Source organism: Candoia aspera, chromosome 5 (assembly GCF_035149785.1).
Source record: "Candoia aspera isolate rCanAsp1 chromosome 5, rCanAsp1.hap2, whole genome shotgun sequence".
NCBI classification, from domain to species: Eukaryota; Metazoa; Chordata; class Lepidosauria; order Squamata; family Boidae; genus Candoia; species Candoia aspera.
The window spans coordinates 50,084,662-50,102,057 of record NC_086157.1 but is presented as its reverse complement, the minus strand read 5'-3'; the positions used below and the strand labels follow the sequence as shown (position 1 = coordinate 50,102,057).

General features: G+C 34.2%; 2 protein-coding genes across 2 annotated transcripts in view; both read right to left on the bottom strand.

The window, feature by feature from the left end:
- PDK3 (pyruvate dehydrogenase kinase 3) overlaps positions 1–17,396 on the bottom strand; it is a 674,093-nt gene that overhangs the window by 391,924 nt on the left and 264,773 nt on the right. The gene's annotated exons all lie outside the window — the stretch shown is intronic.
- Positions 1–17,396, bottom strand: part of POLA1 (DNA polymerase alpha 1, catalytic subunit) — a 251,317-nt gene that overhangs the window by 71,877 nt on the left and 162,044 nt on the right. The window contains exon 37 of the mRNA XM_063304690.1: positions 410–503. Coding sequence (XP_063160760.1) covers positions 410–503 — 94 coding nt within the window. The remainder of the gene's footprint in view (positions 1–409; positions 504–17,396) is intronic.

Sequence of the window (17,396 nt, the reverse complement as noted above, 5' to 3'; positions counted from 1 at the left end):
TTATTTATGTGATTTATAAAAAATGCATATATAAATACATTATGTATATACATAAGTAAATATAATCTCATCACATACGGAGAATATTTGTAACTCTGTTAGAAATACTAAAAAGATTAATCAGAAGGAAGCTCCCAGCAAAGGGAAGGATAAACCACCAGCATTCTCAATCACTTAAGAGAATTTAAAGCTTCACAGACATTTCTTTTAGTGGTCAGAGATATACAGTTGATTATGACCCACAATTTCTTTCTTATACGCAATTTCTTAATTCCTGCAGTCAGCTACCTTTATGTGTATTATGTTAACAGAATGAGGTACAGTGGCCTGACACCAGAAAATAGGACTGCCTTTTCTGATGCAAATTCCCACTTTAAACTTGCAGGGTAATTACAGTGTTGTAACATACCTTTCTCTGGACCAGTACATTTTTCTCTTGCATAGTCCACATCAAAAATGTAACGGTAAAAGCAAAGCTGGGTGAATAAGGCCTTGTCAGAGTACTGTAATAAAACACATACACAGACATACATAAATATAATATACTACTGAAAAACAGCGCTGACTAGAATAACCATGCTCACATACAACTTTTATGCTGTTTCACTGTTACTTATTGAAGTTAAATGTTTGTTATTAGTTTTATCAGCCGCCTTGGGAAGCAATTTAGTTAAATGTTACGGTATAGTAAACAAAGTTCTATAAAACCCCAATCCTCCTAAAAAAAACAGTGTGGAAACCTTTTGGGCTTATGTAGTATTAAATACAATACAGGATTTAATAGACTTGTTTTACATCATGAGACTGTACAATTGTTCAGAGACATTATGCAGATATAAATGAAGCATCTGACTACATGACTTAGTCAATACATGCATCCAACAATGACTTTAGAAACTATACATAATATTGTACCAGGAAATCAAACTCCAACATACAGTTTCATGTTAAAAGTATGCTTAATATACGCTATGTATTTCTTACACAATAAATGCTTTGGAAACTATGTATGTGAAATAACTCTGCACTTATGACTTTGTGACATCCCAGAGAGCCTTTAGAGAATTTTATTCATTGGTTTACCACAGAGCACTCTAAGTTAGATTCAAAATAAAAATTTACTATCAGGACTAAATATATCTCAACATTATCCTGTGAGTCAGTGGTTTTTGTCTGAACCTACAGAATGTAGATAATGAGGAGGAAAAGTTACTTAGGTTGATAGAGTTATCTGTAGAATAAAGCTATTACTCTCAGAAACTTTTCATTGGTAGAAACTGAACAGCACGCTTTCTTACTGTTGAAGATGAAGATATTTAAAAAAGAACTTCAAAATCAGCACATGCGTTTTTTAACAAGTCTATTAATTGCAAGCACAAACTAGATTATTTTGCATCTTAGTTTATAAAGCAAAACTGTGTTTCCCAAGAGAATATAACTTATCACAGCTTGTAACTTATTGTTTAATCGAAAGGATTTTTCCCCTTTCTTCTTCATATCTTTTTTTTTTTAATGCAATGGCTTTTTGTTTATCAGCTCAATGGGAACAGTTAGTTTATTCTCCTCTTTGAGCTATAACTAGTTTGGACTGAAAGTGATGTGCAGATAAACATGCTTTAAATGAGTTGGTTACAGGAGTAATTATTGGTTACCCAATAATTATTCCTCAATTAAGCATCCCTCGGACAGCAAATAATGCAATGTGGAATTAATTTATATCTTTAGAAGATCCAAGACTTCCAATAGACTTGAGTATACTGTTAGAAAAAAGGATTATGCAAAAATATTATAAGAACAATAACAGTAAAATTTACTGCCACATGGTAGGCTTGAAGAAATGTAGTCATGAAATGTAGTCTTCTCCTATCTGACTATAGGGGAACAGGCTTATTTTTTCTAATAGACTGAAAGTCTTTAGAATCTCAAGGGCCTGCATTATCAAGGAAGTAGAAAGCAAGATCAGAAATTCAATATATGATACTAGGCTTCATAGTAATAGAAACAGGTGCTTGCAAACATGAATTCTATGAAAGATTAGATTTATATTGTATTAATTAATTACAATCTACATTACTGCTGTGCCATGTACATCATGTATGAACATATTACCTGAATTTATATTTCTTTCAATAAATATATTTCAGTCATGGGATGAGAGGATTGGTTTTATTTCTTGACCAGAAACTGGTTGGTGAACAGAAAGATAAAAACAATATGATCTGTCAAGGATCAGGAACTGTATGGAAAGGATCATAAATGAACTACATACATACCATTGTGTTATTCCAGTTCAAGTGAACAATATTAGGCAAAGCCCAGAATAGGAATAAGAAATAGTAACAAAAGGAAATTGAAGACAACAGATAAGAAAAAAAAGGAAAAAAATGTAGCTATATCTAGTTTATACCAGTTGCTATACCATACCTTTCTATCCTTGCAAACCATCCTTACCTTCACCATGTCCATAACCAACTCAAACACATTCCTTTGTTCCTTAAAACTTTCACTTCTGTCATTTTGAGGAACTCCTTAAATACATCCAACCACAACTTTCTCAGTTGTCCTCTTTTTCTTGACTAACTCTTCCTTCATAGATGGTGATTTGATCCACATTAAATTCTGTGAGATCAAACCACCTTAAAATACTTCTTTTTAAATAATCACTCACTTTTGTATTCAGTCCACATTCATTCAGCAGTAATTCACTTGTGAACCTAATTCTTCTTGTTTTATCACACATACTTCTTAAACAACCCTTTTCCGTGCACTCAACTTTTATGTTTCTCCTGACACAGTCCACTTTTACTTTCATATAACAAAGTAGGCAGAAGTATACTCTTACAGGCAGCCATTTTTGGTTTTTTTTTTTTTTTTACAAATCCTTCCTCACAAAGGACTACATATTACCCACTACCTTTCTACTCACAATTACACATCTTAACATTTCTTTATAAATTTTCCCATTTTTAGTAGCCTCTCTACCAAAATGCACAAATTCATCTACTTATTCAATACGTATAACTTACAATTGTTCACTTTTCATGTCAAACACAACTACCTTAGCCTTTGATATATTAATTTTTAGAACTGTATTCTTTGTTGGATTAAACCAGATGTCTAACCTTTGCTGCAGATCAGTCAACAAGACAGCACAACAGCATAAAAAGTGGTGCATGTTCATTCATGTCCCCAACCAACACACCTCTAATGTCACTACAAGCATTCCCCAAGTAGATTATTATTAGCTTTATATCCTGCCTTTATTTTGTATAATTCAAGATACATAATGTTTCCACCTCCTATTTGCCCCACAATAGCAACCCTATGAACTGGGTTGGGCTGAGAGTGACTGGCCCAAAGTCACCCTGCCAGTCTAAGGAAGGACTAGAACTCGTTTCCAAGCTTCTAGCCCAGAAAACTGCAGCAAATTGACTCTCACACATCCTTCTTATTTCTTGTCCAGTGCTAAACCACTCACTAAGTATTTCATTTATTCTCACATGCTTTACTTCATATCATAAATGAAATATTGTAATACCTCGCAATACCTTTATATAAATATATAATGCACCACTCTTGGGATACTGGAATATTCACAATTCTGTACTTAAACATGATACTGAAGAGCTACAGAAATATGGAGCAGTAGAGGACAATCAAAATTATTAAGGTATTAGAACAATTTTCTCCAAAGAATGAATACAGTACTTGAAACTACTACGTTTAGAAAAAAGGAAAACAGGATGGAATTAGTGACAAAGTAGTGTATATAGTATGCCTGGAAGGACAAAAGTGGGATAAAGAAAAGTGTTTACCCCTTCCCTCATAAAGTATCCACTGAAACTGAATGGTCAGAGATTCTGGACTGACAAACCAGGATAGCTTCAGCTTTTAAATCAGTACTGAAGCCAGACTGAAAAGAATCAAGTAACTAGGGTATCATGTGAAATTCTTTGGCATTCTGTCAGCATTATATTCAGCCATCTTATCCAAAGTGAGGCTGGACACTAATTGATAGAGTGCCACCTTGCATTATTTTTCTTTTAGACCTTGTATTGCTTATGGCTCAGTGACCAATTCCCTGTTTCCCTATAAAATGGGATTACAATGGAATAGAAAACAGATAGATAATGTAGGAAATTACTTATGCCATTAACTTATGCTAGCAATGGAGCCTACAATAAAATGTTGCAGCACTGAGTGCTCCTCATTAGTGTTCCGGCCAATTAGCTACAAAAGGTAAAGTAACTAGATATAAAAAGCACAGTGAGAACAATAAATGCAAGATTTTGGATAGATGTTCAATTAAAATGACATTTAAACATGAGAGAGGAAATACTTGGTCACCTGCCTGATTCAGAGCTAGTACTCTATAATGGATAGAGTATTAAACCTGAATTCAAATCAACAGATTGCCATTGAAATAATTGGATATCCTTGGTCACCTTATATTTCTCAACATATTTTATTTGCTAGAGTATCTCTGAGAGTAAATAGAGCTAAATGAATGAGATTTGGTACAGAGCAACTTGGAGTAAAAGGAGGATATGCATTTATGGAAGTTGACATGGTTGGAACAACACAGAATAGCAGAGTTATGCTAGGCAGATGAAAAAGGTTGGCAGTGGAATAGAAAGCCTGATAAAAATGTGGAATATCATTACTTACACAGTTTCAAGTCCAGGTTTTGGAGCCCTTTGCCAAGAATACTAAATACTGGAATTTCACTTACCGCTCTATATTTATATCAAGGACATTTAATCAGTCAGTAAAAATAGGGTGTTTTGTCATACTGAAAATTTCTCTTATTTTAACTAGTCAAAATTCTGCATAAAAACTGCATGCTCTATTAACAAAATCAATGTTAAAAATTCTATATATTAAAAAGCCTCAATCAGGAAATTGCATTTTAAAAATCTTAATATTATACTTTAACCCATACTTCACATAAATGTATTTGACATAGCACACAAGCTTATTTTATTCCTTATTAGCTATTCTATGAAATGCATCATCATTATATTATTATACACCACTTATTTTTAGTAAATCGTGATTACTGCTTCCTGAAGAAGGGGAAAAAAGAGGACGACAGCGATTAAGTTATTTGTTTAGTTTTTGGGATTCAGCAGTAATTGCTGGTACACATCTCCCTGACTGCACACAGGCAGCAGGTTGAATAGAACACTGAAATTACCTCCTTCATAATAGTTTGTTTTGATAATGTATTGTGTGTCGAGATGATGAGAAACAGTTGCTGTCAATTTGATTAGCCATTATATTTTTATGTTAATTGCCATTATTGGGTCCATTCTGTTTAGTGTCACCATAGAAGCCATACAATGTTAGCATAAATAACAAATTGGAGTAAATTAGGAAGATATATTTTTGCCAATTCATTTTAATTGCCCCTCAGTCCTTCCGTTGGTTAACACAGCTGTTGACCCATAATAAGCGCTAGGTCAATATAGCTGCTTGTCAATTCAGAAATGCAAAGTGCTATGTTGCTCGTAATGGATATACAACCACCTTTGCCAGCCAACTGAAGCAAGCGACTGACAACCCAAATGAAGGAATAAAGCATCAGCTATGGAGTAGAGTGACCTGATATTAGCAGAGAGGCTAATTGAAAGTCACTTCTTAAATGGATAAGATTTTTTTAAAAAAAAGTTATGCACACACATATATTTTTAATTATACCAACACCTCCTGCCCTATTGTTACCTAGCATATTTTGCAATTAGTAATAAATAGAAAACAAAAAGCTGTAGAGATTTTAAATGTCAAAGACAATTAAGCAAGATTTAGACATGTATGTGTGTATGTGAGTGTGCAAGGAAGGAACAGAATCTTGCTGAGGAAAACTATCTTTAAAAATTTTTGTACTGATATATTTTATATAGGTAAGTTTATGAATAACAGATTTTAACAGAATTTTCATCAGATAGTTATCTTCACATGTATTTTTATTTAGCTTTCATGGAATCAGAAACTGAAGAGTACTTTTATTTTTCTTTCCCTGTTCCATTTCCTTTGATTCTTTGGCTTAATTTCTTCCTTCAGTATTGCTTTAAAGGCTACCCTAAACCAATCTGAAATAAACCTGTTGCTTGCATTAATGACAGGTCAACTAAAAAAATTTAGCTTCAGCACCAAATATGGATTAATTTTTATGTTAGAAGTTAACAGAAATAGCAGAACTAAGAGGCATTTCCATTCCTTGGATTAGTGTTTTATGTATGACTCTGACATACCAATCTCTCCTGTCATTCTAAAATGACCTATGGTAAAGGACTATGGATGAAACATCACATTATTAACTAGAAAACAGAAGTGCAAGAGATTGTTGCTTAATTATCTTCAAGTGTCTTTCTGAAATGTCACTGCTTCTATTACAGAAATCTGAGAAAAAAGTCAAGAATTGGAGGTCCATAACAGTCGATTAAATCCTTAAAGTTGTATCAAACATGGGCCATTCTGTTCCCAGAAGACAACTGGCAACCAATGGAGAGAACCAATGGAGAACAGAACCAATTACAAATATTCCCATTTTTTTTCTGCCCTTTAAACTATTAAAACAATATAAACAATATAAAACAGATTAAAACTGGAACTGTTTTAAAATGAAGTTGCTAACCTTTCATATCATATTAAAAAGTATTATCAGTTGAATGGAGTAAAATGCTTTTACTATCTACCTAAAACTAAGCAAAAGAAAAGCTTTCCAACGTCTCCTCTGGGAATTCAATAGTGTCTTAGCCGGCATTCCTACCAACCTAATCTCTTTTAGCAGTAACTCAGAAGATGCAATGATGACTAAGTTAAAATGGTAGATGTTTTTCACACACGCATGAACACAGAGTCTCAGGGAAGAGTTTGGTTTTGTTAGGATGCTAAGACTGTAGATTTCCACTTGTACACACATTCACTCATGCATATCACTAATACTGCTCTGGAGATGAGCAAAAATGTTTTATATGAAATGTTATTCTGTAATTTCCTGGTTTATACTGATTATTTTATTGCTTCTACTTTCATATTGTTCCTTAGGGTTTTCAACAGCAATCCTATCAATGAAAAGTAAGTCTCAGTTTTCAATAGACTCATCCCCAGGCAAAATTTATAAATTAGTCTTAAGAAATTGACATAACAGAGAAAAGTGATATAAATGTTTCTGCACTTCTACTGTGATATTAATATATAATTATTTATGAAACTGGCACATGAGCATATATAATGTACAAAAATCATATATATTTATGAGCTTATATGAATATACAAACAAATAAATGGATCCAGCTACCAATGACATTCTTCAGAGATAAAGAGAAAAAGAACAACAGTCTCATACTGAAAGCTGAACAATACTCTGGTAGCTAGAGTATTTTTTATTAGGCCTGGCTACTCTGCCTTGCCGGCAAAACGTATGGCATTCGCTATTTTTCACATGTTCTGTCCCTTTTTTCTCCTCAATATTTATATTCATACATCATATTTTGCAGGCTCAGTGTGATTTTTACTACAAATTTTGAAATATGCATACAACAATTGAGGAAGATATGCAAATCATCTCACTAATATACATGAACAAAGTAACTAACCAGTTTATGGATTTGTCAGGGCACACTTGCATATATTATTTACATAACACGTACAGTATTCATTCTATATATTAAACTGGTAACAGTCCCTACAACAGTTCATTCCCTCTCTCCCTGCCCCCAATTCTTTTCCTTTTATTTCATGCTATGAACTATAAAAGAGATAGGGAGAAAGGTAGTTTGCCAAGTCTATTACACTGTTTTGTAAAGAAGATAATTTCTGCAGGCTAGAGAGATAACTTATTTGTATTACTTCAATTAATTCTAATACAAAACAGAGGCACCACTTCATTAATCAACGGCTAGAGAGAGAGACTTACTTCTACAAGAAGTCTTTGGTAATTTGATTAGAAAGAATGGTGACTCACATTATCATCTGATTCTGCACATCCATCAAGCAGACAATTTAGGACAAATTCTTCTAAAATAATTTAAGTTCTTGTCAGGAAATTGTCTCTCTTAAAGAGACATTTTTCTACAGTATGCAGAAATGTTGGTGTTCCGGCAAATACCTCACTGTTCTATGTTCCTCTACCCTTTCCCATCCCTCCCCTTGAAAGATGCAGTCATTAAAATGTAATTATTATCTTCATTTTAAAGAAAACCTAAGAGTGAATACCAATTAATAACAACATACTAATGAGCATCTGTTGAGATGAAATTAAATAAGGATCTGCTACAAATTTGGGGTATTATTAATTTTTTGCTAAAGTGTCACTGATTTCATTCTACATTTAGATTACCAAAGAAGTACACTTTTCATCATGTCAATTTTGTATGACATGATGTATGACAATTTTGACTGCAGGCAAAAAGCAAAAGGACTTCAAATTTCTGCATTCTTGAGTATTTCTCATGAGATTCTCACAGGAGAAAATGAGAAAACGTAAATAAATTTCCAAATAAAATCCTTATCTATTCTTATATATTTAGCCGATGAAGATCAAAAGCTACCACATTAAATTACCAGCAAAGTAAAGTACCCACATCTTACTAATTTATCATCTATATCTATATAAAAAGTCCCCTTTTCGGGAGACATGGACGGTGATAGAAATTTGAAATAAATAAATATAAATAAATAAATAAATAAACAAATAAGCAAATTTATGATTTATCAGGGAAATTACATACTCAAAGTGCAGAATATGGGTATAGCTTTCCAATAAATATGTCAATAATTAATTATAAGACTGACCAGAGAAAATGGTTAGATAATTCTTTGCGAAGTTGTTGTGTTAGAAACAACCATTCAACAATTCAGTAATGTGCAAAATTTCTGAAATAAATATGTGTTGGTAAATTATTTTGATTCAACATAATGGTTGAATAGATCATTTGCCATACCAGTTTAACTGTATGTGCTTTAACATTCCTTACATCATGTAATGCAGAGTATCAGTGATACTGAACACTGAGAACCAAAGGACTGACCAAATGGTCCATAGCATCAAGGTGTTATACTATTTGTAGATTTGACACAATGTGTATGTAACTTTGCAAATGGATTGAATCAATTACCTTGGAACCTGTAAGTAGCGAAGTTTTAAAAACTAATGATAGTCTTCAATTGAATTTTGGAAGCATCTGAATTAGCTGTGAGACTGTAATGGGAACCTTTAGCTATACAAACGCTATCAGGTCAGAATCACACCCACAACTGACTGGTAGACTAATCCTTTCAATCTCTAGTAAGGATTAACCCCCTTGAGGTTAGATAGTGAGGAAAGAGTTTGCAAGAGAGTTTTGTTCTTTTGAATCTTCCTAGAGAAGAGCAGCTGGCTTTCCTTGGAAAAGAATCTAAGTCCACCCCAGGTTGTGGGTGAAACTTTCCAGGTCCTAGGACACAAGAAAAGCCACAGACACTTCAAGGAACAGTGAGTAACTAGAACTAAATACTATTTAAAGAGATATTTTTGGTATCAACTGGGGTTTTTTTTGGAGTTTAATCTGGGAAAAAATGTTTTTTTAAGGTTTAGCCTTCCCAGATTAACTATCAGATACTGGGTTTAAGCTATTCTTTACTCAGGTTGAAGGAAAAATAGGTAATGGCAGAAAATTCTAGCTGAATGCAATCACCACCACATCACCTTGGGTTACCCTGGTTGGGAAGAATAGGCCTGATATTAGAGAGAATAATTCAGATCAATAGTTCTAGAATGACAAAAAATAAATACTAAGTGTTCCCAACATAGAATATAGCTTAAATATTGCAATTTTAAATCTTTTAAAAATTTAAAAATTAAATTTTTATTTCTTAGTACGCAGTGTATCAAATAAACACAAGTTCAGAGATCATAAAAGTAATAACAAGAAACACAATGTTCTGTTAACCATCTTACCTTTTCTTCCTAGCTAAACTTACAGAGGTCTACCAGTGTACTTAAGATTAATAGATACAATTTTGTGTTAGGGATCCACTCAATTAACACCACTAACATAGTTATTAGCCTTTAATATTGCAATAGTACCATGAATACAGAGGAAAGCATTTATTTATTTATTTATTTATCTATCTATCTAATCTATCCCTGCCCATCTCCTCCCGTATACTCTCCAAATTTTACTGTTTAATGGAATTAGTCATTCTGTGAATGCAAATGGTTCTTGTATACTAGGAATACATGCATTTGCTGAATAATTATGCAAAGAATGCTATATGCACAGATTCTACAACTATATAGGAGAAAAAGAACAGAGAAAAACCAAAGACAGTAGAATTTTTTTTAATTGAACACACAAAACTGCCACTTACTTTAAAAGTAATTTGCGAGGGATTTCCTATACTTCTGGCACTGAAGATTAGTAATACATTATATATAAAAGCAATGCCATCCCCAGTGACACTAACTTTAATTTAGCTAGACACAGGGTTAGCAAAACCGGCAGGATCTATGTGGATTTTATAGGACTGGATGACCTAAATAAGTATACCAGTGCTCTCAGAATATTTCAAGCAGACAATCCAGGCTTCACAGAATTAAGCAAGTTAGGGGTCCACCAAAGTATATATTAAGTATCAGTAAAAGACACTTTTGTATTTAACGCTTCCTCCCAAACAAGCTTTCTTAAGGACAAAGACATTACAAAAATATCATAATGAGAAGCATCTTTGAATTTTTAATATATATTTAATAATTATACTAGTTTTAAAATTTGTTAATGAACCCCGAGGAGAGAAACTATTACTAAGTTTCACTAACTTTGAAAATTCTTGAAATAAACATTTCTGCTAATGAGCTATTATAGAAAATGTATACCAAGCTACTGTGCATTCATTGTACTGAAACAGCTGCAGCATATTTCTCTGTGATGTTTTCTTCAAAGTCTCTCTTCATGCAATCCACACTTTTTCCAAGTATCATTGAAATTACTCATCTTCTGTATTCTGTTCCTTTTTAAAATTTAAAATAACAGGATGCAATGATACATCTCTGTTATTTGCAGAACTAGCATGTAGAAAAGTTTAAGTGGAATAGTTAACACATTAATGGTGCTAGTCTAGTGACATTTATTATAGTCAATAGACTTACCACAGTATACACCATCTATTCTCCTGGCAGAATCTGCCCAGCCTACATGAGATAGAAGGAAAAACATGCTTTGGGTACCCACCTCATGAGAGGTTGGGAGGTTGGGATCTGTAGAATGATGTTTTCAATGGCAGCCCGCTCTCTGAATTAACGTGTGTGAAGTCTGATTGGTCCTCAGCTTCCTCTCCTTTCAAAAACTGGTTGAGGCAGTTCTCTTCCAAAAGGTTTTCAGTCAGAAAGTTTTTAATTAGTCAGCAACAGTTTTTCATGTTAGTTACTTTATTTAATTAAGTATTATTTTCTGATTATTTTTAGAATGCACATTGTAAGCCAGCTAGAATTGCACAAATAGGAGTATATGCCAATGCTACAAATAAATAAATAACAAATTTATTTATTTACGATTTATATAGCAATTCATGTTGTGAGACACAGTATCTTGAGATTAACAGCAATAATAAAAACAGAACAATAAAGCAATCCAACAGACAAACAAGAAAAACCCAGTGCCCCATCAACAACATCTATCCAACTATACTGCCCCTGGGGTTACAACTCCGCTATCCCAGTGCCTGGGGGAAAAGCAAGCTTTTAATGGCTTTTCAGCCACTCTGCTTTAATTCAGTAACTCTGTCCTTAGTTTGATACCCACCACTAGAAACTGAGTTGTCTCATGTTATCAGTTCTATCAGACAGTAAAAATTTGGCATAGTTATGGTTAGGTCTGCCTGGTATGTGCTACTGGTCTCACCATTAATTACTTAATAGATTAGACAAATTTGCCATCAGGAACAATATAATTCCTGCACTCACATGATTCAAGACCCTATAGGCTGAAGAATATAGTTTGATATATAGAAAGAATTCTCATAATATACTGTATGTGTATTCAGTGTACATAGGCACTTGATTACAGTTAAGCACTGGGCCATCAGTAGTAATTTCTTTAATCTTAATTAGGTGTCCAGTAATACTTGAACATTAGACTGTTCTGTTTATGAAATTAACTTATTAGTATTGATTTATTTTTCTAGCTGTCTTCTGACTGAAGAATAGTTCTCCAGCTTCTAAGGTAATCTACTAATTTTGCTTGAGATTCTTTAACTGACACTTCTATATATCAATACTTTATGTATCAAATTATGTGCTCTGCTACTGAACAAGCATCCATTACAAGCCAAATATATCATTTTCTCTAAATGACAGAATTAATTACTTAATTTTAGTGTACAGAACATCAAGTTGATGGCTGGATTCATAAATTGTGCTAAGCCATAGTTTAATTAATCTGGGTTTATTAAGTCACAGTTGACTGGATTCACACAATAAGCTAAACCATAACAAGCAGAATGCATTAAGGCACAGTGGGACCCAGGTCAGTGGATAGTCAAAAGGTTTGGTTCATAATGATTTCTTTCGTATACCTAACACAATGAAGGAGAGCTATTTTCAGTCAGTGCTAAACCAAAAAGGGTTGTATGGGCTAGAAGCTGAGAGTTCTAGTCCTGCCTTAGGCATGAAAGCCGGCTGGGTAACCTTGGGCCAGTCCCTTTCTCTCAGCCCAACTCACCTCACAGGGTTGTTGTTGTGGGGAAAATAGCAGGAAGGAAGGAGTATTTGGTATGTTCGCCGCCTTGAGTTATTTACAAAAAAAATAATAAAGGCAGGATATTAAAATATATCTAACTATCTATCTATCCATCCATCTATCTCATGAGCCTTCTATTGGGAGTAGGTCAAAATGTTGCTGTAACACTTAAAAACATTTTACTTTGTATTCAGCACTTGCAATAGAATTATTCATTTTCTACAGTATATAATTGTTTTCCTACTGCTGTGCCCAAACTTTGGAACTTCCTATCAGGAAATTCATTTTCCTTTTCCTTACAGGTCTAGATCTTATTACATGACTAACTAAAATTTCTAGGATTTTTTCCCCCTGGATTTTTAGCAAGTCTTATGATACATTTTACAGGCTAATTATTTCATTGCAGGCTTTTAGTGAATTCTAATTCTTTTGAATTATAGGAGAAAAGGAGAATGGAGTTTATGACCAAATAAATAAATGCTAGATTATACCAAATCATCCACCCTGGGTATGTAAGGTAAAAGAAAGTGATAGACAAATATGCTATTCATACTCTCCCTTAAGGGTAGATCCAATGTATCCTAAATGAACAGAGTGTTAGTAAATTTAAAAAAATCTTTACAGTGGCTATTGAGTTTCAAGCTCAGAACAAATAAAAAAGTTCCAGAGCTCTATCCCAATAACAGAAGGATATGAGTACATTTCATGCCATAGTACTTCAAGTTTTCTAACAGCCTGCAACTGGGTCAGTTTTCCCCTAAAGCCAATCATATGGAACTGTCTTTTTGTATTCCCTCTGGGGGATACATAATCTTATACTAAGATTAAGTATAAAGAAGACCAACCTAATGACGACAAGCACAACAACCTCTCTTAGAACTGACAATAAAGATACTGAAGTGGTGGATAGCGTCTCCTTTTTAGGATTGACTTTCAACAGTAAAGGAACAAGCAATCAAGAAATATGCCACATCTACCACTTGACAGAGCAGCAATGAAGGCCTTGGAAAAGATATTCAGATGCTGGGATTTATCTATACCTACAAAGATCAGAACTGTGCAGTCAATGGTTTTCCTGTGACACTCTATTGAAGAAAAAGTTGGACTTTGAAGAAGGACAGAAAAATTATTGATACTTTTGAATGCTGGTGTTGGGGAAGACTCCTGAGAATACCATGGGCAGCCAAGATTTGATCACTGAACAAATCAACCCAGAGTATTCACTTGAGGTACAAATGATCAGGTTCAAATTATCATACTTTGGACACATTATGTGAAGACCTAGCTCTCTAGAGAAATCTGCTGGGAAGGGTGGAAGGAAAGAGAAGAAGAGGACAACCAGCGGCACCAATGGAAGACTTGAAGCACCAGGTAAGAGACATATTGTCTTGAAGAATCTTGGAGTATCTATTCAGTCAATAGGTGATGATGATGTTATCTGTTCAATTGTGTCCAATTCTCAGCGATTCTATGGACCAGCTCTCTCCACATTTTCTGATCTTGTACAGCTTCTTTTAGTTGTTTTATGCTCTGGCTGATGTCAGCTTTGATGGTGTCTAGCCACTGTGTTTTTTGACAGCCTTGTTTCCTTTTACCACTGACCATTTGAAGCATAACTGCCTTTTCCAGTGAGTCTGAGCACATGACATGGCCAAACTAAGTAAAGCAGAGTTTTGCAATTTTGCCCACCAGCGATATGACTGGTTTTATATGCTCCAGTGCTTGCTTGTTTGTCACCTTTGCTGACCAAGGAATGCACAGGAGCCTTCTCAAACACCACAGCTCGAATGAGTCACTTTTCTTCCTGCCGAGTTTTTTCATGTTCCAACATTTGCAACCATAGTCAATAGGAGTCAATACCAATTTGATAGAACGTAACCAACCAAACAACCAACCCACCCCATCTGGGGAGCAGTATGCAAGAAACGCATAGAAAAAGTCTAATTTTACTTTATAAAGTCAGTTTTAAGCTTGAAACACTTCCAGAATGATTGAAACAACCCCTGTCATCCTCAGTGGCACATTTTGTGCTTAAAGACATTCAATTCAAAACATCAATTGAATCTCACATTTCTTCACTTTCTCTGTAGATGTTACACTAGAGGAGACCATCCCATCCAAAAAGCACTTTGGTCTGTTGCTGGTAGGATGATATGGAGGACCTGAAACAGCAGCTACGTTGAAGACAGAGACAATTCTGCCTACAGTCTGAGAAATTTGGAATAAGATAGTGATAACCTCTGTCTTAATGAAAGGGCAACAGAATTTTTGCAATGTTCAGAAATAGAACATGAATCCTTACATTGCTGCCTGGTAAAATAATGATTCTTAGTAGCAGGGACAGCTGTATTGCATCAGCCTGCTGCCTGTCTTTCTCTAGAGTTCCTTTGCTGTTGCCTCTTCTGCAAAAGAAGCATTGATTCTTAATGCATTCCAATGTTACTTTTCATGTGACCTACACTATTGCAAACAACAAACACTTGCTGGTTTGTGTAATAACTATGACAATCAAGCAGTTCAACAGTTACAAATGTCTGAGTGTGTCAAGCACAGGCAAGCTGTTTGGGATATTATCCAGGAAAAGGAACAATGAAATCCCTTTGTCTGGAGTAAAGTTACCAGAGCTACAAAGGTCCATAAACATTTTAGAGCAGCCTTCCTCAATGTCATAACTTATAGATGTTTTAAACTAAAGATGGTAATTGACAATGTCAGCTAGAGGTGATGGGATTTGTTGTCTAAATATGTGACAGGGAAACACGGTAGGAAATGCTACCAGAGCCTATGTCAAACTAAAGCTAGGGTTTCACATTAATTTCTATGTCTTGTAAGCTTCTATTCACATGCCTGATGGAATAGGAACAGGTCTGATGAAGTTCTATCAAGGGATACACCACAGTGAATCTTAAACTTGTATTGTAAAAATCTCTTTTTTTGAAATATTAGTTAGCTTCTTTATTGCCGTTACTACATTTCACGTTTTTAAAATGATCAATCAGTTTTACAGCTTCTGTCCACTAACACACTCCTATAGGGGTAGCATGGTCTCAAGAAATATTTGAGCAATGACAATTATGCCAATAGCAATCACAAAACATGCTTGGAAAAATAAATAGGAGAAAGAAGTCATGCTGAAATTATTACTGAATAGCTGTGTGTGAACAAACAAAAAGCACCAAAAAAGAATCTACTATAAGGCTTAATTAACTTAAATACTAATGTGCTTAATAAAACAAAAATTAAGTAATCAGAAGATATACACCAACTATACAGTAAAATGTATACATCACAGGATTCTTAAGAGAAAGCTGAAAGAGATAATTTTGGTATCTACAGCTTGTTCTGAACAATTATGGGACCAAATCTAATGAAAGAATACTGATTGCAAGATAAAGCATTAACTTAAAGGCAACTCTAAGAAAATACCAAACAGAAATATGTTAGTATAAAGTATTGGAAAAAATCTGTGACATGAGGTACAGAAATATATTTTATACAACTTATTTTCCCAATAAATTTAAGTCTGGAGGTTTGGCTAATACATCAGATATAAGCAGGGCATTCCCTTTAACATATAATAGTAATTAGATCTATACCATCAAGTACTGCAGGGTTTTAACAGGGGGCTAGTTGTAGAAGATACAGGATTATACTGTTCTGAATGAAAATCGTTATACAAACTGATAAAAATTCTTAGGAAAGTCTCACTTATTGAAGTTTTAGATCAGAGATAAGCCAAAATTTCTGGGCTTAGAACCAATTTTATAATTTTGATAGCACATTGGAGGTACTGTCACAAACTGGCAGCTTTGGAGGGCTTATGTATTCACAAAATGTGCCATTATGGGCATGGCTAGTACAAAGAACCTAATTTCCAGAACACAAACTAGGGAGGTTGCTCCCTGATACTGTCTTTCACCCTTTAGGATGTTCCCACCATCCCAGATTATCTTCTTTTCTTATTCCCCCCACCCCACAAAAGAAAGCACTTGCCTGCTTTTACCCACCATTTGTATTTCCTCACAATTCCTATGGGGCTCAGAGGTATCTTTCGAAATGGAAGTGACACTGATGCCTTACTTTGTATCATGCTTTTCATTTAATATTTCATTTAATTAAAACAATCTAAGCAAATACAATAAAAAACTCACATGGAACAGGAAGCCTGGTGGACAACAAGAAAAGTGTTGTCAATCTATTGGCATTTACAGGAAGTATACTATCTATCCCTGATTTAATAATCTGAAATCTAAAATGGCCTGATATCCTCATTCTTGCTTAGGTTTATAAAGAAAATTAAGGATTTTCAGGAGGAGAGGGGGCAGAAGGTAGATTTTGTTGCCTGTTTTTGAGGGAATGTATCTATGAGTTTTGTTCACATGTGAGATATATGCATGTTGTTTTTTGGTTTTGTTTTGTTTTTTTAGATATGGACCATTTTCTGGAAAGCTTGAGTGGGAATTGCATGTAGGCATGTACAGGTGCTGCATGGCTTTTAATTTTGTTAAATGTTTGTGTTTATCAGAGGGAATTTTCTTGGCTTCTTTTGGATGATGATGGTTGTGGGTCTTATATTTTTGCATGGTCTGTGTTTTGGAAGGCTTTAGATAGATATATTTTGTAGTGTATGTGTGGGTGTACACTTTAAGTGTTTGGTGTTTTAGAGTTTCTAGA